Here is a 25669-nt window from a genome sequence, read left to right as displayed (position 1 = left end):
TCCAGCTGATCCACCTCCTCCCCAGACAAACTCTGCCCCCCTTTAGAGAAGAGGCCGATGCGACTGGCTGCAGACACACAAACATCCACTGCTCTGTACGTTCATGTAACACCACTGTGAACCACAAGGTGGCGCAGTGACTCCCACTCGACCCATGGCAGCATTATTCAAACTGGAGTGGGTTCAGCCAGAGGTCATGGCAGCAAGTGTGTGCTGGCTGGTGAAACGCTGCCACCTTGTGGTGAACGTTTTCCCCATGACGAGCCACTGACTGCTGATTACCAGCTCAGGGTTTGTTCTCTCTTTAATAAGTGAATGATGATCCTGCGCTTCTTCTGGCTGTTTCACAATAAAAGTCCTATTAATAAACAGGGGCTTTTAATGTGGAATTCAGAGAGCGGAGTTTAATCATCAGCCTGATCATGTAACTAAACAATGTCTGTGTTTTTCTTTTCATTCTTCTCTTCTGTTGTTCAGATGGAGGAGCTGAGGACAAATCCTCCCGATGGAGGCGTTTTTAAATCAGGAAGCTCGAGGACAGGGAACTTAAACCAGAGGTCAGAGCCCTGATCAGCTGTGATGTAAAACAGGAAACGCATCCCACCACAGAAAAACACTCTAAGGATTTGTTCTGTTGTTTAACTTTATACATTTGCCTAAGCGTGTGTGAATCAGCTGACCTATAGACATGGCCGTCTCCTGGGAGTCTCCGGTGATCATCTTGATGGTGACTCCGGAGCTGATGAGCATGCCCACGGCCTCTTTGACCCCTGACCTTGGAGGGTCGATGATGCCCACCAAACCCAGGAAGGTCAGCTTCCCCATCTCAGAGCCCGACGCGAACGCCAGCACTGAAACACACACACACACACACACACACACACACACACACACACACACACACACACACACAGTGAGTGTGTTTTTAGGGCATCCCCAGCTCCGCCTGTAGGTGTCACTCTCACCTCTGAGCCCGCCTGAGCCCATGTAGCTGATCTGCTGCTGGTACAGCTCCACCTGCTGGTGGTTCAGGGGGAGCGCGCTGCCTCTGCTGTTGTAGGAGCTGCAGAAGCGAATCACCTGCTCGTACGCGCCCTTCATGAAGTAAACTCCAGCTTTGTCCTGGAGACGCAGCAGGAAGAGCAAAGACACGTCAGAGATGCTGATGATGCAGAACACAATATTAAACTTTGACTTTTAGGATTTCAGCTTTAATGCTGCTGTTCAGTTTCTCCCTTGGTGACAAATCCACAGGAAACACTAGTGAGAGAAACCCGAGGAATGTTTGAGTCTTCGTCCATGAACGCTCACATCCGAGTCGCAGTAACTCGGCGTCAGCTCGCTACCTGCTGCAAACACGGTCCAGAGTGTAGATAAACCCATTTTCAGTTAGTATGTTTAATTATTTACTTTTTTAAGACAGTTGTTGGTTTTAATCTAGCTTAAACCAAACCGCTCCGCTGGATTTAGCTGGCGAGCTGATTAGAGAGCCGATCAGAATCCAAGTCTGTGATTGGTTGGTTTTGTTGCACATTTGTAACGCTGTACAGAGATGTGGAGAGCAGGACTGCAGACGTCTGTGAGCACACAGAGCGGCTGTTACTGTGGATATTAGCAGTTTTCTTCGCTCAAAGTAATTTTCTCCTCAAAATGCAACTTTGTACTTGCAGCAGTGATTTCTGTGGGCTCAGGGCACAGGCACAACAGTAACACCATGACAAACATCTAAGGATCTGCTGGAACATCACAGAACATGTATGAGCAACGACTCCGGCCGTGTTTCTGCTGCCGGCGTCCTCTAATGACATCGGAGCATCAGAGCGAGGATAAAGGGTTAATGTGAGCAGCTCTTCATCACAGACCTGCTGCGTGCGGTGAACGCAGCGCACGGCCATCCACTTCTTCTCCGAGCTGAACGGATGCTCCTCCACCCGCACGTACTCGCGCTGCAGACCCTCCAGCCCCACCTGCAGGACACGGAGAGGAGCACAGCTCGTCACACAAACACCTCATCGCTCATATTCATGTTTTTATCTCATCTGGTTTATCATCAGCTCAGGTTCTCCAGCTCCTCCTACTTTTAACTGTTTGTACGCTTCAAACAGTCAGAGGGGGAAAGGGGGAGGAGCTAAAACAGCTGGTTTCAGTCCAGTGTGAGACAAAGAAGGATCGAAAAAATTAGCCCAACTGGTCTGATTTCAAGACTTCGACGACCTGCTCAGAGCGTGGCGCTCTGGGTTTTACCTTCATGGCGAGGGCGATGAGCGCTCCTTCTGTGGGCCGTCCCAGCACGTTGTGATTCCTGATGATGGAGTCGTTGCACACACAGCCGACCTGTCAGCACACACACGCTCAGTAAACCCGGGTTCAGAGTTCAGTGTGAAGATCTGAGCTGAGACACGAACGACCTCACCTCCACAATTTTGCTGATGGACTGACACGAGAAGCCGTGGATCACCTCTCCGTTCAGCAGAACTTCCCCCTGCCCGTTATAGCCGACGCCGGTGACCTGCAAGACAACACCGAGGGTAAGATAACAAAGACCTGCGACCTCGAGACACTGGAGGCAGGACCAGAAGGTCAGCGCGCACTTTCGTGGACTTGTCAACGTGTCGATGTCGCTCTGCTGAAGCCCGGGCGGTTCGCACAGAGCAGGGCTTCAGTGTTTGCTTCAGCCACAGACACACAGCCGTGACAGAGCCTTCGCCCTCATGAAGTATCACTCAAACACAGCTTCAGCCCCCTGACAGGTGAGGCCAGTGACCCTGCAGGCCTTCAGCACCTTCCCATGACCTCTGACCTCCCTGCAGTGAGCAGAACCGGCCCTGACCCAGTTCTCCCAGTATGCCAGCTGGGATTTCCTCATGGATTAACCGGGTCAGTGAGCCCTCTGCAGACTCTGCGTTACAGCTGCGATCAGGCTTCAGAAGAAGCCGCTGCAAACCGACGAGGAGGAAGAGGGCTCAGCTTTCAAAATAAGAGCATCAGCCTTACAACAAGTTACAGTGATTGCTTTGTTCATGTGATCTTAAACTTGGCTTGTTGGGTTGCGACTCACGTGATCTCCTCTCCTCCTTTTTGACCTTTTAGAAGGTGAAAATCAGCCGTTTGGGTCAAACTGGGACATTTGCACTGATGCCGTTTCATGTTCACCGTCTCTCAGATTAAAATAACAGACACCTATGAAAAACAGAAAGCTGGTGTAGATGTAGGAGGCCGGCAGCTTCAGTACAACTCATCGACTGTCTGAGGAGCTGCAGACGCCTCCATCAGGTCGGCTGTGGGGGAGTCTGACAACTCTGGGTGCACGCCAGGGCCCCAACACTTTACACCAACATCTACAGTCTCATTTAATCTGCAGTCTCACCGATACTCCAGGTTCCTGCAGCGCCACCCACAGGACGCCCTGGGGACGCGTTTCAAAGCCTCCTCAAAGTCCACAGACTAGTCGGGGAAATTCCCAAACACCCTTAAATATCCCGGACAGGATAACGACGTGTCCACTGATCCGAGACCAGCAAACTGATCGACTCCACTGAGCCCATAAACTCCGAGCGAGCAGACGGAGCCTGAACTCGAGTCCTCTGCAGAACACGAGCTTCACCCTGATCGCACGATCAACCACCCGCCAGCACCAACATGAAGCCCAGCTGTGTTTGGTAGCCTGAGGATTTAAAAGCTGACCCTGTGATCACGCTGTGGAGGTTTCAAAGTGTGAGAGGAAACGGCGTGGGAGTCTGACCTCAGCGTGCTGTCCGTCTGACGTGAACAGCTGAGTGACCGTCATCTCGTTCTTGGTCAGCGTCCCTGTTTTGTCCGAGCAGATCACATTACAGCAGCCTGACGGGGAAAACGGCACAAAGGTCACCAACGTGCAGCTCACAGAAGGTCGGGCTGTGCATGACCGTTTCCGTCGCATCACGACGTACCCAGAGTTTCCACGATGGGAAGTTTCTTGATGATTGCTCTTTTCTTCACCATCCGCATCACGCCGAGCGCCAGCGTCACCGTCACCACGATGGGTAAGCCCTCTGGGATGGCAGCCACAGCCAGACTGAAGGAGGAGAGGAGGAGACAGTCAGACTTGTTTTATGATTTACATGCTCACTGAAAAAACGCAGACAAACCCAGAAAACATTTGTGTTTCCGTTTGCTCTCAGTGTTCACGGTCAGCTTCCCAACTTCCCTCTAACAGGAATCACCTGTAACGTGCTCCCGCCCCACAGCGCTAACTTTCCTCTCTCGCTTATAAAGGCGGCTCTCCTCATGCTAACGTCACTAACAGCAGGCCGTGTGATCTCATTTATATGGAGGCTGCTCCACCTGTCGCACTGAGACCGAGCTCGCTCCTTCAGGTGTCTTCTTCACTCACTATGTGTTAACAGACCTCTCTGCACTGGATCATATCTGTTATTAACCTCTGTCTCTCTTCCACAGCATGTCTTTATCCTGTCTTCCTTCTCTCACCCCAACCAATCACAGCAGATGGCCCCGCCCCTCCCTGAGTCTGGTTCTGCTGGAGGTTTCTTCCTGTTAAAAGGGAGTTTTTCCTTCCCACTGTCACCAAAGTGCTGCTCATAGGGGGTCATATGATTGTTGGGTTTTTCTCTGTATCTATGAAGCGCCTTCAGGAGACTTTTGTTGTGATTTGGCGCTATATAAATAAAATTGAATTGAGGTGTTTCACGGCTCTGTGCACCAAATCACACAGCAGACTGTGACGCTCGTGTCCTTGTCTGTGGGTGGAGTCACTCTCCTGGTCGCATCATGAACCCAGCGTCACAAACCTGCTGCTATCACATCGCTGCACTCAGCTATAACCTGATAAACACAGAAGAGGAAGCAGCTGCCTCAGTTCAACCAACAACCAAACAGAAGCATCACTCAGGGTCACCTGACACCGATGGTGAACATGTCCAGGAGACTCTTGCCCTGCAGCCAGCCCACCAGCATGATGACGCCTGAAACACATCAGAGACAGACTGAGCGCGGCGTGCAGACGCCATGGCGATGGAGAGCAGGACACAGCAGCGGGGCAGCTCGCCGCACACACGGCCCCTTACCCACGGCGTCTCCTCGTAATCACACGATCATCATAAACTCACCGATGATGCAGAAGGAATAAAGCGACAGCTGCTTCCCCAGCAGGTCCATGCTCTTCTGCAGAGGAGTTTTAGGAGCCTGACAAAGCAAACAGGAAACAGATGTTTCATGAACACGGCACCTCTGGCTGGAACAACTGTGACATTTGTATTGAATTATATTCAGATTTCATGCGGGAGACCTCACCTCCTCTGCCTGCATCATCTTGAACACCTCCCCGAACTCAGAGTTCTCTCCGGTTCCAATGACGATGCCCTGAAGAACATCAGAACACCTTTCAGCAGGTAAAACTGTCTAAGCATCGTTGAAACATCAGCTGCAAAAGCTTCAATAGCAACAGCTGCAGTTCCTCTGGTGTCCTGCTGAGGCAGCAGTGAGCCAGCCTGATACAGACCGCTGTGTATCCTCCATCATAACACCTGTCCTGTCCTCTTTAAATTGCATTCATGCTTATGTTTGCATTATTAGGGGCGTGGCCAATTTGACAGGTAGATGGTGCACGGGTGGCCGTAGCTGCTGGCTTCACCTAAGCTGGACCTCTGGACCGTGTTTGTGATGTCGGAGCCTTTTTAGTGACATCATGTGACCAATAACATGCCTGCTGTGAGGTCACTGAAGTCTGAGCTGTGAGAGGGTTTTGATTGGATGTTAGTGATTAGCAGGAATCTGTGTCAGCGCTCCACGGTGCAGGTCCCTCTGCAGTCGTGTGTGCGCTGTATTTCTGCTCACACTCTGTAGCGTCGTTCGCTGCTGTGCTAACGGGGGCCCTCCCACCCGAGGGATTAATAAAGTTTCATCTAATCTAAGCTCTAATCATTCTGCCGGCAGCCACTAAGATGACGGTTACAGTTTTCTACAACCACGGCGGCGTCCTACACGCCGTCTGTCACCACTGAACCATCGATATGAAGGAGGCGGCCACGTCATCACTTCCTCACACCGTCTGCAGCCAGAGTCTCAGCGCACACTTCTTTCCTGTAACTTCACCGTCTGTGGAGCAGAAGAAGAAGAGTGAGCTGCTACCTTGGCTTTGCCGTAGCGCACCAGCGTCCCCATGAAGGCGATGTTGCTGCGGGAGGCGATGTCTCCGTTGGTGGATGCTGGCTGGTGGGCGGTGGACTTGGTGCAGGGCGTGGTCTCCCCAGTCAGACTGGACTCATCCACTGACAGGTCTGTCGCCTGCGAGGGTGGAGGAGACAGATTTAACTCCAACCAGGAGGGATACTCTGACCTTTAACCTCTAACCCTGCTCACTAAAGCCACCATTAACCATTAACCCCACCCCCACCTCAGAGCAGGCGGCCATCTTTACACGACTGCAGCTGCTCTTAATGAAGGTTCACACGTTTCCCAGTGAAAGTAGAGGCCTCAAAGTACCGCCTACACCCGCCTACGCCCACCTACGCCCGCCCCGCCTACACCAGCCTACACCCGCTTATGCCAGCCTCAGGGATACGCTGTCACTGGGATTTGTTGCACGTGGTGAAGATGCAGGACGAGTACCGCGGCGACCTTCTCTTTGTTCTGATGTCAGTCTCACCTGCAGTGAAGCAGGGAGCTGCTTGATAATCAGAAACTCCCCGTGGACTTCCTGTTGGACAGGGGGCGCTCTCGAGCTCGCGCTGCGGAGCGGATGAAAAACCTGAAGTTTGTGTGAAAGTTTTCTTCTGCGTGCAGAAGCCGCAGCAGGCTGGAGGTGGAAGCTGCTGCTCGCTTCATGCCCCAAACCAAAATGGAGGCTCGTGGTGACGCTCACCATCTAAACCTGCACCTGCAGTCTGAAAACTTCCACAAAGAAAAATCTTCACACACAAAACGTACATTTTGATTCGTGCTCGAGAGCGCCCCCTGCTGAGGGGTTTCATTTATTTATGATTACACTGCAGGCCTGATCAGAGGGTGTTCTGCTCCCGTGTTTGCAGGAACCTGATCGCCTGTGATCGTTCATCCTGAAAGAATTTAGTTCCTTTCTTGGAAACGAGAAGCGCTCAGCTTCCAGCAGACATCTCTGCTGTCCCAGAATCCCTCGCTCCCTCACGCCCAGGCTGACACAAACCTATCAGTGTTTTTACCTCGAAGAGACGGAGGTCAGCTGGGACCTTCTCCCCCACCGACAGGCAGACGGTGTCTCCGGGAACGAGCTCTCTGGCCAGCAGGTGCTCCAGGTTCCCCTCCCTGACACTGAGGAGGAAGACAGCGGGGGAGAGTGTTTACAGTCATGCTCCTCCCCTCCCTGCGCGCCCTGCTGAGGAGCGTCAGGGACACAACACATTAATAATTCACTTTTTGAAAATGTGCATGGATGAAGTTGAAATTTGTAGAATGAGGTCGAGTGTGTGGATCCAGCTCCGTCCTCTGTCTCTGCCAAACGTTCGCCACGACCCAACTGTAAACCCCGATGAAGAGTGGATCATCGGGGGAAACCGTGCTGCTCAGGTCGCCACGGGAATCTCTCGTTGCTCCGACATCGGCGCATTGTTGGCCAGGATTCAGTCTCAGCTTTCAGGGAAACTCTAAGAAGTTTCTCAGAACATCGCGAGGAGTGAAATTAATCCTGTGACCTCAGGCTGAGAAGAACAATGCTGTGTGTGCTCGTGCTCACAGTAATGTGAGTGCTGGTCACACAGTGTGCCAACAGGGGGCGCTACACGGTGTGGCTAGATGGAGCAAACAGACACACACACTCCTTTAAACTGATTCATTTATGGAGTCAAATTTCTGGATTCTTGGCTGTGAGATGACAGAGGAGCAGACTCCGTGTCATAACTGCTTATTTCATTACAAACAATCACAACTAGGAGACGCGATGTTCTCCACAGACGCGATCCATGCAGGAGGACGAGGCAGGAGACTAGAGCAGGGCGATATGGCCAAAAATATTTATCACGATATATATTTGAAAATTTGCGATAACGATATAACCGACGATATAATTGATGCGAGACAAAATACAACTCCACAACATTACTAGCGCAAAAAGACAACCTTCCATTTATTTTCACTTAAACAAGAAGCTGGTTTTTATGTACATTAAAGCTTTATAAAAATGTAACAGTGCAAATGCAAATTCCTTGCTGAAAGTTTAACCAAAAGGCATTTCCAGTAGAAATGGGCTGACATATCCTGAGCATAACCATGTATAATATCCACTGAAGTTAAAAAGAGGTGCTTTGCAACATTAAACTGCAGTGTGCAGTACGCATTTTTCGGACCATAAAGTGCACGGGATTATAAGGCACATTAAGCGAAACAAAGCAGTCAGATAAATCAAACTTTATTAAACTCATTCTTCTTGCTTCCTCCACTTCTGTACCATTGATTCATTAATGTTGAATTCTCTGGCAGCTGTTCTATTCCCATGTTGTTGCAGTATATTAATGACTAACCTCGTATTGTGGATGGATTATCTCAGTTGTTCTCCTGACTGAAGTTTGGTCCGTTTACAGTATCCTGCCATGCGATTGCATTTGTCTCTAACCATGAAGAACCTTCACGTTAACTTTTATAAGTGGAAAAGTGTTAGTGTTCGTCCTCCAGCTTCACTGTTTATGTTATGCTAACATAGCTGTGTCGCTAGCGATCACGTAGCACATCATTATATACCAGCTAGCCCAACTTCAGTAACCCTACAAACGTCACTGCTGTTTAGTTTCCTGTCTTCATTTATGTTGGAAGTGATAGCAGAGCTGTACGTTTGATTTTTTTCAGAAATCTCTCAGTCAGAACATGCTATATCATGCTTAGGTAACTAGCGAAACTAGCGAGCTAACTTCCGCTAGCTTCCTGCTAACTTCTAACTCCGTTAAATGTAATAACTTTTGTTTTCATGGATGCCTGGAAGTTAAACTTTATAGTTACACCTGGTAAAGCAGCAATGCTGATCGTTTTATTAAAGATGAAAGAATTTAGACAGTTTTTAACTCTCAGTGATGCTGCAGTGTTGTTTGACCTGAAGTATACGGAGTTTAGGACCCAGATTACTCCCAGATTTAAGAGCATCTTAGTCCGACAAATACGACAATAACAACGGCCGCTTGCATGTTCTGCAAAAAAATGTGCTTTGTTGTGTATCTGACGGACAAACACCAAACCAGTTCCACATCACTGAAGTTGCACCATTTTTACAAACCAATTCTGGTTCATCTGTTTCACTCAACAATCGGCCATGTGCGTATGAAAACAAAGGCACTGCGCATGCGCGTTTTACTCCCATTCTATCGCGATATTTCATTTTCCTATCGTTGCCTAACATTATACCGGTATTACCGTGAACGGTATAATATGGCCCAGCCCTACAGGAGACCCCCGCCCACTCTCCTGAAGGAGGTCAGGATCAAACTCACCAGTGACATTCTGGAGGGACGAGCTTCCCCAACTCCTCCAAAGATTTCTCTGAGCGATACTCCTGCACACAAGACAAGACAACAGCTTAGCTTCATCACACACAGACACACAGACACACACACACACACACACACACACACACACAGACACACACACACACAGACACACACACACAGCAGTGTTGTTAAAGAGTAAAAACAGGACGTACCTGGACGAAGGCGACCGTCACTACGATGATGATGGCCTGGGGGGGGGGAAAGCACAGACTGAACTTTGAGGTCCAACACGAGTTTTTAAATTCTTCCATCGTTCACAATAAAACCCCACAGCTGTGGAAACCCCACTGACACTGAGTCGTTCAGGGTTTATTGAAGATTTCAGTGAATGTTTGCGACATCAGAGCTCAACATCGTTCATCTTTTCCTTTCATCATAAAATATATATTCCACATTTCCTTTCAAATTAAAAGCACTGTTTGTAACCTCTCACCTCTGCATTTATGTTTATTTCCTGTGAGGCGGAGCTTTGGCCTCACAGTGGCCCGTCTGCTTTCACAGTCATCATATCTGAATGTGATGACATGAATAAGCTCTTCATCATTTCTGCTTGTTCACACGCTGAGGTGGAGTCAGACCATCGGCTGACCTTCTGGCTGCTGAAGCTCTGCGTCCGTTTGGAGGATTAAAACAGAAACCTGATCAAACATCCTGAAGGGTTCCCGGAACGCTTTAATTACCCGAAGTCTGAAAGCAAACAGCGATGAAGCTGTTTGTTCGCCTGCAGCCGGCCTGCGTGTGCACAGGGACTCACGTTTCTTCTTTTACGAGGGTCAAACTGTGTGTGCGTCACTCAGACTCTCCATCTCAGACCTCCTCTCTCTGCACATGAATCCGCCTTTGGTCCTGCCGTACGTACTTTATGCTGTCAACAATGACTCCAGCATGCAGGACGGTTTGTCACTTTGTGTTGTGCGTGCGTGCAGAAACAACCGGTAGGATGGAACACAGCGCCAAACCTTCCTGTTCAGGTTTTACTTCACCGATGCAGATGAACTCGATGACTTTAGGTAAATGAGACCCATCTTCTGTGATGGACCTGACCTGGTTGTAGCTGAACGAGAAGCGTGCAGATGTTCAAACGTGTGCAGACGGGCTGCAGAGAAGATCGCACTTCTTGTTTTTAATCTGTGCCTGTGGCGTTCCACCTCTCTGTGACGGTGCACGCTGAGCTTAAGGTGAGAGGAGACAATAACAAGCACGCGCCGTGCTGACCAATCGCAGAGCAGCACTGCCTCACAGGACGGCTCAGTCACTGACCCCGTGACCTTTACATGTAAAACTTGCTGCATTTGAGTCACTGAGTCTAAGAACACAGAGCTGCTGTTCCACTCCGCTCCTGCCATCTGAACTTTGACCTCGTTTTTGTATCAGACAAACAGCTGTCGTGTGTAACCTCGTGTGGAGGACCTGCAGGTTTCAGAGGACGCCTGAGCGCCGCTGGTTACCTACCACTGTGATGCTGATGGCGTCATCGAACTGGTGCATGATGATGCTGATGACCGCCGACGCCAGCAACAGCAGGATGAGCGGATCTTTGAACTGCAGAGAGACACAGGCTGAGGTCAGAGGTCAAGTGTCACATGATTACAGACGTTTGGAGGACGTGTTCTTTAACAAAGACACTTTTTACAGCGTGGACGCTTTCAGCTTCGCCGAGTTTGCACATTTATTTCAGCAGCGCGGGTAAATCGAACGAGTCATCACAGGCGGGATCAGGCGAGTCGGTGCAGCTGTAAACGTGTGTGGTTGGCAGCTGAAGGACAAACTCTTTGGCAGCTCGTGTCTGGACTGTGAGGTCAGCGTGATGTCAGAGCGCCGCAGCAGCTGCTACTCGACTCGCTGCAGGGCTGGCGTTTGTTTAGTGAAGGAGCGACTCGAGCGTGTGATCGCAGGAGGACACGCGTTCAGATTACAGCAGATTACAGACAATAGGTGTGTTTGTGAAGCCGTCCAATCAGCAGTCAGGAGCGATGACGAGGCTCTGACCTTCCTCACCCTCATGGCTCACATCACACGGTTCTGGTCATGTGACCTGTGACCCTCTCTTTCTGCTTGTTCAGCACTCAGGAATGTGAAGTCAAACGGAAACTTCTGCACACGTCAGCTGATGTGGTTTACATTTTTCAGACATCCAGAGTTTCTGCTCCTCGCTTGGACTCGAGCCGACAGCTTCCTCCCGCGTCTCCGTCCGCGCTCGCTTTCTATATTTAAGCTGGAGCTGCTGGAGGCCTGCAGCAGCTCCATCAGTGCTCCGACTGCCTGCTGCCGTTTCCCCTTCAGTTATTTTACCTGATACTTTCAGGGCTGAAAGAGGTCATGTGCCCTCGTCAGCTGGCTCGTCCAATCAGCAGCGCTTGAATGAGGCCCCTGATCTGTTTCACAACGCCGCGCTGTGGCGGTGACACGAGCTCGAGACAGAAACGAAGAACGCTACAGGATTCAACCTCCTCCTTTGTGCAGTCACCACAAACGTGTCAGTCCTATTAAAAAGGTGCGAGCAGCAATGAGGTCACGGTTACCACGGTGAAGCGCGTTTACACCTTACACGTGTTTCTAACATGGCTGTGAGGCGACGAACGTGTGCCGTGCAAAAATAAATCTGTGTTCTTCCACAGGACGTTATGTAAGCGTGCTGCAGACGTGCGCGGGTTAACGCGGCGGCGGAACAATGACAGTCGGGAACACGGCGGGCCTGCAGACGCGTTTCAGGCTCTGGATAAAAATAGCGTGCTGGGTGACTCTGCCGCTGCACGTTTGAGGGACTCGCCGTCACACAGAGAGAGAAACAGGAAATGGCCTTGAGTGAGTCTGCGTGTGATGCGTGCGTTACCTGTGACAGGTACTTCCTCCACAGCGGCTCGTCCTCGCTGATGTCGAACTCGTTCCAGCCGTGGTACGCCCTCCGCCGCCTCACCTCCTCCTGGGTCAAACCCAGCTGCAGGTCGGCCTGTGGGCGTGACACGCAGCGGCGCTCAGATTACCGTTTCAGAGACGAAGCTCGCACAGAAACAGGACGACGCGTCTCATTGGCTCAGTCTAAGTCTGAGGATTTTTAATGGCGTCACCGTCGTTCTCATGAACCGATCAGCTGAGCGCTCTCTGAGATAAACGTGACGAATGTCAGGCTGAGAGGCGCTCGCCTCCTTACCTGCAGGACACATGCTACTTCATTGACGGGCAGTTCACTGGCTTTTCTGGACGTCAGTACTGGGACCATGGTCTCATCTTCACTGGAGGGTTCTCCTTCGGAAAGCTGAAACAGGAAGAAGACAGAGAGACTGAGACTGCAGCAGGGTTCCTATTGAGAGCTGCTTCTCACATCCAGGCCTGGACAACCTCCACCTGCGAGCATCAGACAGCGACGACGGCGTCTGTCGGGCCCACAGACTGCACCGAGGTTCTCCGTGAAACGGATCACATTCCTCCACTTTTACTCGAGCAGAGCTCTGCTTTCCACAAAGAGTCAGGGACCTCTAAGGTGGGAGCACTCGTGACTCGCACACCTGACGTCCAGCTGTGCAGGTAAGTGTCTGAGTGATGACACAGCTGTGACCTCTGGGTGAACGCTGTCATCTAACCTTTTATGGATGACTTCAAATCCAGTTTCTCGTCAGCTGCTGTCAAAGATAATAATCCACAGAGTCACATTTCAGGACTCTCATTACTGCAGGCGTAATGCTGCTGGCAGATGCCAGGAAGTAACCAGAAACCTTTCACAACCAGGGCCAAGACATACGTTTGTTAATAAAAATGCTTCAGAAGGCACCGACACCACCCACAGGGCCAGAAAGACTGCGTTTTAGGTTTTACTTTAATGAACTACAAGAACGTACGGCAGCACAAAAGCTCAGAGGAAATGAGGGGAAGAGGACCAGAATGACTTCCAAAGTAAAAGCACATCTGCACTTTGAGTTTATAATCTCCCCAGGAACCTGCAGTTCCTCTGATGTCCACTAGAGACCGGCTCTATCGGGAACATCTGAACTCCGAGTCGATTCTTCATGAAATAAATGTGAGGAGGGCAGAATTTAGACTTTAATGCCACCAAAGTCAGGAAAAAACAAAAGTTTTGTTTGTGGCAGCTTCCGGCGGGATTAACGGCGTGACGCGCTGCAGGTTTACAACATTAGGAAATTGCTGCGGTGCTTCAGTGCAAACATACTGTCATAAATTACGCTTAAATAGACATGAAAAAATAAGAATAAGAATTAAAGTGCTACGTAGAAAGATATATACATGAGTGCAGGTGGTGATCAGTGCCAAACATGGAATGAAGCAGAGAGGTAAGGAGGACAAACTGAACATCGAACAGCTTCGAGCCTCCTCCACCATCGGTGCTTGTTGTCATGCATGATGCTGATCACTTCCTCCCAGCAGGCTGCAGGTCTGAGGACGAAGGCTGACGCAGAGGAAACCGACAGCAGGAAATGGGACAAAGGCGACAGCGGCGCCGTGGTGCAGGGTTTAAAGCCGAACAAAGAGCAGAGAGGAAGTCTATTCTCCTCCCAGCTTTTTCAAACACCTGCACAGGTTCACAGGAAGTGCACCTCATCAAAGACTCAGTCCGAGTTAGAATTTAGAGCTACTTGAAGAAAACTGTCGAGAGTCGGCCTCAGGCTGTCCTGCTCAGCTAACGCGGTGGCTAGCATTAGCTAACAGCATCCAGGCCGTGTCAAAGGTCAAAGTCCAGTTTGGGCAGATGGCTTCAGGCCGAACGTTAGCTCGTGCTGCCTTACTACCACAGACACGAGAGAGCGACGAGTCTCTGATGCCTGTTCTTACACCTGAACTCGTTTATGGCCCCACCTGAGAGTCGTGACTCGGGGCAAAGTCTCACCATAAAACTGAGTGACGTGTTTCTGGTCCCAGGCCAGCTGTGCAATATATGTGCACCTGCACTCACCTGCCGGCTTAAAGCTTTGACCTGAGCCTGGCAGCTGCAGGCCTGTGAGGGGACAAACAGCCAGCTGTGTGCAGCTGTGTGCAGCTGTAACGGCGTGAGAACAAGTCTGTCCCACAGAGGTGGAGGAACTCCCGGCATTTCTCATCTGCTTTCAATGTTTTCACAGTCCGAGCTGCCGGGCGGCTCCGGCCGGTAAACTGCGGCTCGAGACAGTTTTCCACGCAGTGGCCGAATGCGATGAATAAACTGCACGTCAGCAGGAAGTGCAGCCAACAACACGAAGGTGTCTGCGGCTGATTAATGCTGTGACCCAAGCAGCAGACTCACAGGTGCATTTAAGACCACACGAGACCTGAAAGTGTCAGAAAAGCTGAAATCAGAGTTGGAACAGAAGCAGCTGGTACGGCAAAGCTACAGCGTTACGCCCGATCGTCGCTCCTGCAGGAGATGAAACACCCGCCCCCAGCCTCCTCGTACATACACTTCTGTTATCAATTTGAAATGCTACGTTGCCGCCTTCTCGAGTTATCGTGGTCACAAAGTCAGGTGTCCACGCGCCTGCCTGCCCAGCGGGGTCACATGAACACCCCGACACAAACATCGGCGCTGCAGCTGAAAGCAGACCGCAGTCTGAAGGCCGATTGGCGTCAGAGTCGAGATTATTCAGGAAAATATCGAAACCATTTTATTTGAGATCAAATCACGTTTACTGTCGCATCACACGTGCAGGTACACTGCTACATGTGAGTGAAATTCTTGTGTGCGAGCTACATTGTAGCCACAGCCACCCTGGGGCGCACTGACAGAGGCGAGGCTGCCGGACACTGGCGCCACCGGGCCCTCTGACCACCACCAGTAGGCAACGGGTGAAGCGTCTTGCCCAAGGACACGACGACCGAGACTGTCCGAGCCGGGGCTCGAACCGGTAACCTTCCAGTTACAAGACGAACTCCCAACTCTTGAGCCACGATCTAGAAGCTACCACTCAGCAGAAGTGCACACTGTTCTGTGAATCACCTGTCATCACCTGCCGGCCTCCTCTGCCTCCTTACAGCTTCCTTCAATCAGTCAGCTTTACCTGAGACACAGGTGTGCAAACTTCCTCTCAGCATCCACACACAGAGCTGCCCCTAAAAACGTTTTGCTCTGCAGACAGAGAGAGGAGCAGCGATCAGCTGAGAGGATTGTATCTGATTAGCAGTGAGAGCAGCTTAGACGACCATCCTGCTGCCTCCTCCTCACGCTGCTCCCGCAGGACGGGAGGGTCACTGCAGTCTGACTCACTTAAACTAAACGCAGACCCTGCTGTCAGAGTGTTAGCGCCAAGGTCACTGCTGATGTCACACCTGAGCAAACACGAGTAGCATCAAAGCATCATGTGACCAAAGAAGTGATTCTGACGTCCCCGAAGCCCGAAAATCTTCAAACGCCTCCTGTCACCAGCGTGACAGGAGGCGTTACCTGTCTCACCTTTGTTGCTGCGACTCGTTTGACTGCTGATTTTACCAAATGCAAACACCAAACAAACTGAAACGCACCCGACCTCTACACCGGGCTCAGCCACGCTTCACTACCATCTGACATCATCAGCTGACATCATCATCATCAGGTCAGGTTGGCCGACAGGAGACAGCTGCAAACAGCTGCAGTCTGACAGCATCCCTCTCACAGAGACTGTGGAAGGTTAGCAGACACTTTCAGTCTGAGGTGTAAATGCAGATTACAGATTACAGCACGGTGCCATCAGCCTGACGGTTCCACTCAGCCAGTGATTTTCCTGCAGGAAGCCTGTAGAGCGCAGATGTAGAACGAAACAGCTGTGGAGTCACAGACATACGACAGGTCTGAACGCCTGACAATCTCCTGACGCAGAAATACATAAAACTACAGTGAGAAAAAAATGATGTTACGGGATGAAACAGACACTGACAAAGTTTAACTTTGAGGACACGATCATCACATCCCCAGATTTGAATAATTTGATAACCAATCCTGTGATAATAACATGCTGTTGCTGGCTGGCGATTCCCACGTCTGTGTGAGGCTCACTGAGCCGTCAGAGTTCACACACACAGCGAGCTGCGGCTGAAGTCCGATTTCATCGTCGCTCTGCAGGACAGCCGCGAGCCAACGCAGCGAGCTGGAGACCGTGGATAACTTTCCATCAACAGCAAGAGACGAGACAAACGTCAGAGTGTCCGTAACTCATCCTCCACCAGCCCAGGCTCAGAGAAGCTCAAACACGTTATAGCTACGTTATACATGTTAATGCGTTACAGTGAAGCGTGAGGAGCAGGAGGAGCACTGATCAGCTCTCTCAGCGCATTTTTAAACAGGAGCAGTGACGCTTCACCTGGCCTCCAACCACAGCGCCTCAGGAAGGTGGTGGTGTTAAAGTGAGCTGCTGCTCCATTGGCTGTTTGGTCAGTGATGCGGTCGCAGTTTTTCGACTTCATCAGGGTGGAACTCCAGCTGTAATCTAATAACTGAAGATGGGTGGAGTCGCACCATCAACCCTCAGTTTTCCCTCTCAGCTGATTTCCACACACACACACACGCGCACACGCACGCACACGCACACACACGCGCACACGCACACACACATGCGCACACACACACGCGCACACGCACGCACACACACGCGCACACGCACGCACACACACACACACGCGCACACACACGCACACACACATGCGCACACGCACACACGCACACACACACGCACACGCACGCACGCACGCACACGCACACACACGCACACACACGCACACACACACGCACACGCACGCACGCACACACACACTTAAATGCAGACCACGGAGTGTAACCGAGCAGTATATCGGACACCGGGATCACCACGAGGAAAAGCACAGACACACACACACTGACATGAACACAAAGGAATAACAGGAATTTCATCCTGATTGCGTGTTTGTATCATCACTGCAGGCCGCTCACAGAACACTCGCTGAGGCTGGAGCCTCCGTGTTCGACGTATTAACCCTTTGTTATCCTCGGTATGAAACCTCCTCCCTGCTCTCCTTCAGTTTCACGTCTTTTCTTGTTATTTCTGACATAATGTGTGTTTTGTGTGCGAAGAATATCTGAGACTTCCTGCTCTTTGTGTGGGCTCATGTTTCACAGGCCTCTCTTATCTGGTTAAAGCACCGAGCTGAACTCTGGATGTCGGCCGGCTCGGTGCCAAACGGGCCGTTAGCTGCACGCCTCGCTGGCTGCTGGTGCTCATTTCACTTCCCGAAGGATCGACGGACTCCAGCGGAATATCAGCAGAGCTCCACATCGCTGCATCGCTTCCTCTAAGTTAATGACGGGCAAAAAGAGAAAGTAGGTCGGACCCGACAGCCGGCGGTGACTTTCAGACGAGGACGTGATTGAATTCATTAAAGAGAGAAGAAGGTCTGTCCACAGAGGAGGACGGGCGTTTATTTCTGGACCGAAGTGTGCTGAAAACATTCACAGATCAGACGCGTCTCGTTTCACATCCACAGGATGGAGTCCGCTCGCGTTTGAAACGGGACGGCAGCACTGATCCCGAGCGTATAATCAAATGCAAAGTGCAGCACAGCAGGCCCGCAATGACCGATGACCTCGGCCAGTGTCAGCCGGCGTGCTGCAGGTGAACCCTAGACCAGCTCCGTCCCCCGGTCTCCCCGGGTCTTTTCCTGCGTGTCATCTTCCTTTTTTTGGTACCAGTACAGGTTTTATTTTAGTTATCGGCGACACCTTGAAGGCCGGTCCGAGGAGAAACAAAGATTAGGGACCGCTGCCCTGACCCGCTCTACCACCTGACCCACAAACACTGACTTCACTTCAGTGTCACAGGAAATGCTGCGAATGCTCTGACCGACTCCGGTCATGTGATTGCTGAAACAGAAACGTTAATAAAATGTCTGATGTCACAGTCGCCATCAGTTAAGGTTTCTCGCCCAGCGCCACGACGGCGAACGCTGCTGGTGAATTTATCTCTTCTTGTTTAGCTGCTCGTCAGCGTCAACCTGTCAGACACCAGGATCAACCCGAGGAAAAGCACCGTGGGAAAGTACACAGCGCTGCGTCACTGACACCACCACAAAGGAATAATGGGAATTTTACCCTGATCGACTGTTTTTGTAATCACTGGAGTCCCGTTCACAGACTCTGGAGTCTGACGTCTGAACTCTTTGTTCACATGAAGCCTCGTCCTCGCTCTCCTTCAGTTTCATCCCAGCAAACACGCAGAGCTGCTGCTGACACTTTGTTACAGGAAGGTTTTATTTCCACTTAGATGCTGTCGGCTGCTCTGCACTCGAGCTTTATTTGTTATTAAAAGCATTCAGTTAAAAACGAGTTACAGACACTCGGCTCACGTTTGCAGGTGTAGATGGGCGGGGCAGCACTATGAAGCTCTGGGCGGATGTTACCTGACACGGACCAACAACCTGCTGTTCATCAGCCGACCCCAACGCACCCAAGCTTACAGGACGCGGGCTGTGCAGGTTACCGTGGTAACCGAGGAGCAGGTACACTTAACACGACCTCAGTGTTTATGATTTCCATCCTGAACGCCGCCTCACGGCCCAGCTACCGTCTAATTATCAAGCTGCTATGGCGCCGCTGCGTCGCACTGAGCGTGTTCGAACATGGCAGAAGAACAAACACACCTCCACCCACCTCCACCCACCACGCTGATCACCGGCATCAGTCTGAAACTGTAAATGAACCTCTGTCACAGCAGCGACCCCACCGAGAGGCTCGCTTCAACTCTATCTGGAGCCAACACTGAAAATAAGACAAAGTGACGCCTGTTCACAGATGAGCCAATAAAAGCTCTCGTGAGCCGCTGAATCAAAGGCTCAGGTGGTGCTGGTGGGGTAAATGGTTGTAGGTGAAGCTATCAGTGATGGAGCTCACGCACCACTCGGTTTTCCTCCAGACTCAGCACCACGAGCACTTCTACAACAAAGACGAGCCAATCGGAGCTGAGCAAGACCTCCGAATAACTACATCACTCAGATCAGTTTACACAGCTCCGCCCTTCATCAGGGTGGAGCTCCAGCTTCAATCTAATAACTGAAGACAGGTGGAGGCACTCCATCAAACCTCAGCCTGAAACATCAGTTTTCACAGCTGATTAGCACACACTCACAAGTCACTGTTGATACACGCACACACACACATGCACACGCACACATGCACGCACAAACACACACACATGCACACGCACACACACACATGCACGCACACACACCTTCTGTGACCTCGCTGTATTGACTGCACTTTCGGCAGCAGCCACAAAATTGATTTTCCAGGATTGATAAACCCAAACGACCGGTCTGAACCGCGGCGCTGCGCCGCACTGATGAAGACCGCGCTCAACTTCACCGGAACCTGCCTCAGCCCGTCCGCACGCAGCTGGTCAGCGACACCAGAACCACAAAAAGAGAACTGTTACAAAACTTTTCAAAAACAGCGGTTTGAGTTAAAAATATTGAAGCTCTGAATATTATCAGTGAAGAAAAGTTACAAATCTTAAAGAGCAAATCTACGTTTTAAAATACACGCGGACGAACAGAGAGCCGTCTAAATCACAGACGTCACATGACTTTTCTTTGAGAAGAAAGCAGTAAATTTACAGAGCGAGCCAATCGTGAATATTCTCAGGGAATTAAAAACATTCATGAGGAAATCAAAAAAATCTTTCAAGTATAAAATCACAAGAAAGACAAAACCTTTAAAGTCACCAAAAAAGTGATTTGTCACCAGACACAAAGGTCCACACTTCCATCTAACCAATCACGTCAGTTATTCACACCACACCAGCCGAGGACGTTTTGCTTTCCTGCTGTGTGGGCGGAACGGTTTTTACTATAGAACCGGTGTTGCGACCGGTTCTATAGTAAAAATAATAAAAATAGATCCTAACAAAGGAAGCAATCACACCACCAGCTGGGTGCGGAGCATCATTACAGTGTCCTGACGCATCAAAGGTGTGCCTGGATGTTTTAGCGGGTATGACAGGTATGTGCAAAGGCAAATTAACACAATAACTCCAAAGAACCAAGAGAGACGGTGAAGACACGATCAGAGGGGCGGCTGTTTTATTACTTCATTATTTACTGGTGCTGTATCAGGCTAATGCATGTATTCTCCTGCAGCCTCATAACTACAGTCACATAAACACGCTGCCATTTTTAGGCTCCATTATTTTATTTGACCTGAAATATTTTTTTATTGACTCTGCGATATTAAATTATGTTACTTATTTATAACTGTTAATAGCCTTTAACAGACATAATTATTTTTCCCGAGGGTCTGAGAGGTTTTATTTTCTGACGTTATTAAAATATTTTACTTTATTACACATTAACTTGAACTCAACTGCCGCTGTCTGGGTGTCATTCCCCGCACACAGACACACATTATAACCCACAGTCATCCTGTCAGGATGACATTTTCGTAAGTTTTTGATATTTCCATACTCGACAAATAACCCAGGTTTGTGCTCTGGGATTATTATAGTTTATTATATGTATATAATAATTTATTGTACTGGCATTTGGTTTTATTTACCTGTATATTTATTAACAGTAAGACCCGTGTTATTTTATTCCATCTCCGTAATAAGCCTAACCTGAATCGGCCATGGCACGCCTGTACTCTGATAACGAGCGCGGAGCTCTCGCAGTGTTAGCCTGGCTTAGCCTGCTAGCTGCCCCGCCGGTGAGCTCACGGTGTCCCGGGGACGGCGGACCTGGCCGCTGGAAGCCTCGGACACTCACGACGAACTCAACAGCACCGACTGCCGCTGCCTGGGTCTCATTCTCCGCCATGTCAGCTCCAAGGGGCTAACTTACGTCAGATTCCCCGGTGACAGCTACAGGCTAACAGACGCTATCAGCGCTCCTCTCCCGGAGACAAACTAAGCAAACAAACCCGACGCCGGGCTGCTGTCAGCTGCTACGGACAGTTACTGAATTCCGGAGGGTTTCATTGCGGGAACCGTATTTGATTCATGGGCTCGGAGGTGGGTTTAATGGCATTATGAGCCGCCATCACGACGGAAAAGTGAAAATTTGTAAAACTTACCAGCAGCTCCCGTTTCTTCTGCATCTTCCGTGAAATCCCGGAGCGGAGCGTCTTCTTCCGACAGAGGAGCGTCCACCATGCCGCACTCACGGGCTCTGCTCCGCGCTTCCGGACACCCTTTCAAAATAAGACCGGCAGCGGAAATGGGCGGTCCTCTGACGGATCTTTCAACAACCGAGGTGTTACTGCTTTCAATAAAAAGTAAACATCAGCAGCGAAATAAAATCATAAACGCGGAGGCTGCAAACAGGCGGAGCGGGGAGGCCTAAACCACTTATTATATCAAAATAAAAGATACAAATAAAAATATATCGACTAAAGCAGCTACACCAGCTCCTGCACTGAAACTTAATTAATTATTATTATTAATTATAAATTAATTTTTTATTCTAATGAAGCTGCGCTGCAATTTTTCAAGCATTTTCTGAATTTGCTTATTTCATAAGTATTACACATCAGCGTGTGCCTGTTGTATACTTGTTTTTATACGGTTTTAAGTATAAAACAGGTAAGATGAGAATTGACTAATGGCGAAGTAGTGCTGTTTTTTAAGGGCAGTGTTTGAAAAAGCGCTTTTCATACCCACCTGGGCAGACAGGTTAGCCATAACGCCGCTACTGGCTGGCTTTTATTTTGAATACACAGTCACCTCACTTCCTGTTAGGTTTCAGATGACTTAGCTCACCGTGCCAGAAAGTTCCTCTGGTCAAAACACAGATCCTGTGTGCTGCAGCACATGACTCACTACCACCAAATACTACAAGTACTACAACTACTACTATTTTATATACTGTTGTTTGTTTGTTTGTTTGTTTGTTTGTTAATTAGTTAGTTAGTTTATTTGCTTGTTTTATTCAATTTTAAATCATGCTTTTTATTTGTTCTTGTTTCTAATGTCTCTGTAAAGCACTTTGAATCACCTTGTTGTTGAATTGTGCTGTACAAATAAACTTGCCTTGCCTTGCCTTGCCTTACTACTACGTCATGTTATATAATTTATCTTATAACGGATATCAGTACTACCTGTAACTATTGTTAAACTCATGGACTGAACATACACACCCCCACAATGGACAACTGTACCCTCAAACACACAATAATAACATGGACTGAACCACCACTCACAACCACTAGCACTTTATATAGCCTCTGTAGAAACTATCTACACCCTCACTTATCTTAACTGCACTACTGTATAGCTCTGTGTAAATAATCATTCTGTACATTCAATAATCTTTAACCCTACAACTGTTTACAACTTGCATAGTTCCCATTTCTGTATAGCTGTATATCTCAGATTCTGTAAAGTTATTTATTTCATATTCTGTATAGTTTTTCATATTTATATCCTGTTCATAGCCTGCACATAGCTTGTACTCACTACAGCCTGTACATACTTATAGTTATAGAACATTCACAACATACTTCATACCGTGTACATTATAACATAATAGACCCATTTCTGTAATATACTTACATATCTATACTATTGCTAATATATATTGTAATATATCTATATCACTAAAGCACTTCTGGATGGATGTAAACTGCATTTCGTTGCCCTGTACCTGTGCATGTGCAATGACAATAAAGTTGAATTCTATTCTATTCTATTCTAACTATTGCTGATACTTATATTTCATTGCTAAATTTATTATTACATGTGTTTTTATATTTGTACATAATGGACATTATTTATTTAAAATGATTTATTTCAGGGAAGTTAAATGTCACCGTTATTACTGTCCCCCCGCCGGAACTGTCCAAATTCAGAGGCTGCATCCACCTGAGGACCCTGAGCGAGGAGTCTGAGTGGGCCGGGTCCTTTAATAAAGTTTTATTGAATCTAATCTAATAACTTTAATCTCAGCCAAACCGATTTACTCAGGAACAAATAAAACACTGAAAAAAAATCAAACAATAACATGTTTAAGTTATCTAAGTGACTTATATATCATGTTTAACCTGAGTAGACCGCTGGGAGTTCGCTGTTATCGCTGGCTCAGATATTTGCAGCTACATTCTCGCCTGAAAATATGCTAAAAGTTTATTTTGCGACTCAGAACGAGTAATATTAAAACTTAAAAATTAAATTAAAAGTAGCTGCCGCCATTGTTGGAAACTGGAATTGGCTGGGCCACGCTATGAATTCTGGGATATGTTTTTTTTTGTTGTCCGGGTGGAAAATCAGGAGATTTTCGGGAGGGGCACTGAAATTCTGGCTTCTCCCGGAATAATCGGGAGGGTTGGCCTGTATACACCCACCTCCTCTATGGGATCTAGGGCAGTGTCCAGGACAGAGCTGGCCCTCATTAACAGTCTATTAAGCTGTTTCCTGTCCGTTTGCCCAGCAGACAACCCCCATACAAGATAGTGTTAGTGATGTCCCACACACCCCAAAAGGCCTCAGCCTGCCAGCAGATGGAGCGACTTTGGCTGTTCTCGAGTGTCAGCGTTATCCGACCAGTCCAGCTTATTGTTCAGTTGAACATGGAGGTATTTGTCCCTGTCCACCCTCGATGTCCAAACCGTGGATGGGTGGTGGTTTCCTCCAGAAGTCGACTACCATCTCCTTCATCTTACTGGTGTTGATGTGCAGACTCACAGTCCTGAAGCCTCTGTGATCTGCTGGTGAGGGAACCGACTGTCCACGCAGTCAGGTGACTCCAGGTGACTGAATTAAAGGCACTGAAGAAGTCTAAAAACATGACCCTCACAGTGCTTCCAGTTGTCTCCGGGTGTGACAGTGAGCTGCACTCATTATTTTAATATTTTATAGGACATTACAGTTAATTCTTGCTATAAATATTGTTCATAATGGTTATTCTAAGACAGGACTGGTTTAACTGGCAATTTACTGTCTGTATAACCCACTAATTAACAGCTAATGAATCACTAAGGAACCCTGAATAATGGCTCTCTCACTCACTCACTCTCACATATAGAGATCGACAGACCACGTGACTTTCGTCCATTGCATTGTGGGTATGAGTGGCAACAAAATCAAAACCCTGCATCAAGCGCTAGTATTTCCAGCACCGGTAATCATTAATTCTTCAGTTTTAATCCCTACTTGCATTTTATTTGCCCCAAAAATAGTTCTGTACAAAATGACGGAGAACTCTGCAGCTCCGTACGAAGACAGACGTGACGAAAAGGCAACATAAAGTAGGAGGAACAAATCAAAGGGGTGGAAGGGTCAGACCCGCACGAGCACAGAGTGGAGTAAGGATGTCAGCCTGCTGCCCAACTGTCATCACGCACATATTTATTATTATATGGTCCTAAGTGTGAGTGCACACACTCACAACATGTTTAGTAACTTCAGATCCTGCAACAAGCCCAGCTCCAGTTTACTTTGGTGATTTGGACGATTCCATCTCACAGCATTATTGTTTCATTCTATTATAGAATCTTACAAGATACTCCATCCTGCTTTACTAGCTGCTTCGGTGAAAAACAAATCAACAATGCAAAAAACCCAAAAAGAAAACAACATACTGGAAAACAGTTATTCATCACTTGCTTCAGTACAACCCTTCGACACATATATGCAGACGTTTCATGGCTGTTTCGATCTCGCTCTCTCTCGTCACCGATCAGATCTGGCTGTGGTAGCAGCTTTAAACTCGGTCTGACCCAGGCTGATGGAGGGGCCCAGCCTGGATCACATCCCAGCATTTTGTAGGCTGGTTTTCCTACAAAACACAACAAACATTAGCCTGCAAAGCCACCGTGAACAAAGCAGCATAGCAACGAATTCAATTCAAATTAAGACTTATTTGTAACCTACATCAACAATTATGATAAATGACAGCAGACTGACCTCTGTGGGAATGCTTGGAGCAGGCTAACCTGTGAGCTGGAGTGCTCTGGGACGTTATATTTGCTCTTTGAATAGCTGCAATCCAGGCCATCCGTCGGCTCTTTGTTACCTCGGAAACGTGGCTTAAACAATTTCTCTTCCACGACATAATCCGATAACAAACGATCTCTTTACCCGTCGGCTTCCCGTGGCTGTCATGCGACCGGCTATTGCAGTTAATAATACAACAGCTTCTTGACATTCTTTGTGTTTCTTTTTATCGCTGTGTGACTGTTTTCACGTGAAAGCCTGCGCGCGCTAGTACCGCTTGCCACTCGTTCCCAGAATCCTTTGCGGTTTTACCCCTGA

The 25669-nt window shown here is 48.8% G+C and overlaps 1 protein-coding gene across 1 annotated transcript in view; it reads right to left on the bottom strand.

The window, feature by feature from the left end:
* Positions 1–21609, bottom strand: part of atp2c1 (ATPase secretory pathway Ca2+ transporting 1) — a 28825-nt gene extending 7216 nt beyond the window's left edge. The window contains exons 1-19 of the mRNA XM_085472502.1: positions 21496–21609; positions 12655–12759; positions 12337–12453; positions 10956–11045; positions 9656–9691; positions 9447–9508; positions 7176–7284; positions 6127–6282; positions 5290–5358; positions 5106–5181; positions 4895–4961; positions 3930–4054; positions 3743–3840; positions 2414–2509; positions 2245–2334; positions 1863–1967; positions 966–1122; positions 681–851; positions 1–67 (exon numbers count right to left, since the gene is read on the bottom strand). The exon at positions 1–67 is cut by the window's left edge and continues 31 nt beyond it. Coding sequence (XP_085328628.1) covers positions 1–67; positions 681–851; positions 966–1122; positions 1863–1967; positions 2245–2334; positions 2414–2509; positions 3743–3840; positions 3930–4054; positions 4895–4961; positions 5106–5181; positions 5290–5358; positions 6127–6282; positions 7176–7284; positions 9447–9508; positions 9656–9691; positions 10956–11045; positions 12337–12453; positions 12655–12759; positions 21496–21519 — 1820 coding nt within the window. The 5' untranslated portion in view covers positions 21520–21609. The remainder of the gene's footprint in view (positions 68–680; positions 852–965; positions 1123–1862; positions 1968–2244; positions 2335–2413; positions 2510–3742; positions 3841–3929; positions 4055–4894; positions 4962–5105; positions 5182–5289; positions 5359–6126; positions 6283–7175; positions 7285–9446; positions 9509–9655; positions 9692–10955; positions 11046–12336; positions 12454–12654; positions 12760–21495) is intronic.
* Positions 21610–25669: the final 4060 nt, after the last annotated feature.

This window comes from Copadichromis virginalis, linkage group LG11 (assembly GCF_057382275.1).
Source record: "Copadichromis virginalis isolate Kocher_CV1m ecotype Utaka linkage group LG11, C_Virginalis_male_GT1.1, whole genome shotgun sequence".
Lineage (NCBI taxonomy): Eukaryota > Metazoa > Chordata > Actinopteri > Cichliformes > Cichlidae > Copadichromis > Copadichromis virginalis.
The sequence above is the reverse complement of the archived record's forward strand: the minus strand, read 5'-3'. Positions and strand labels throughout refer to the sequence as shown.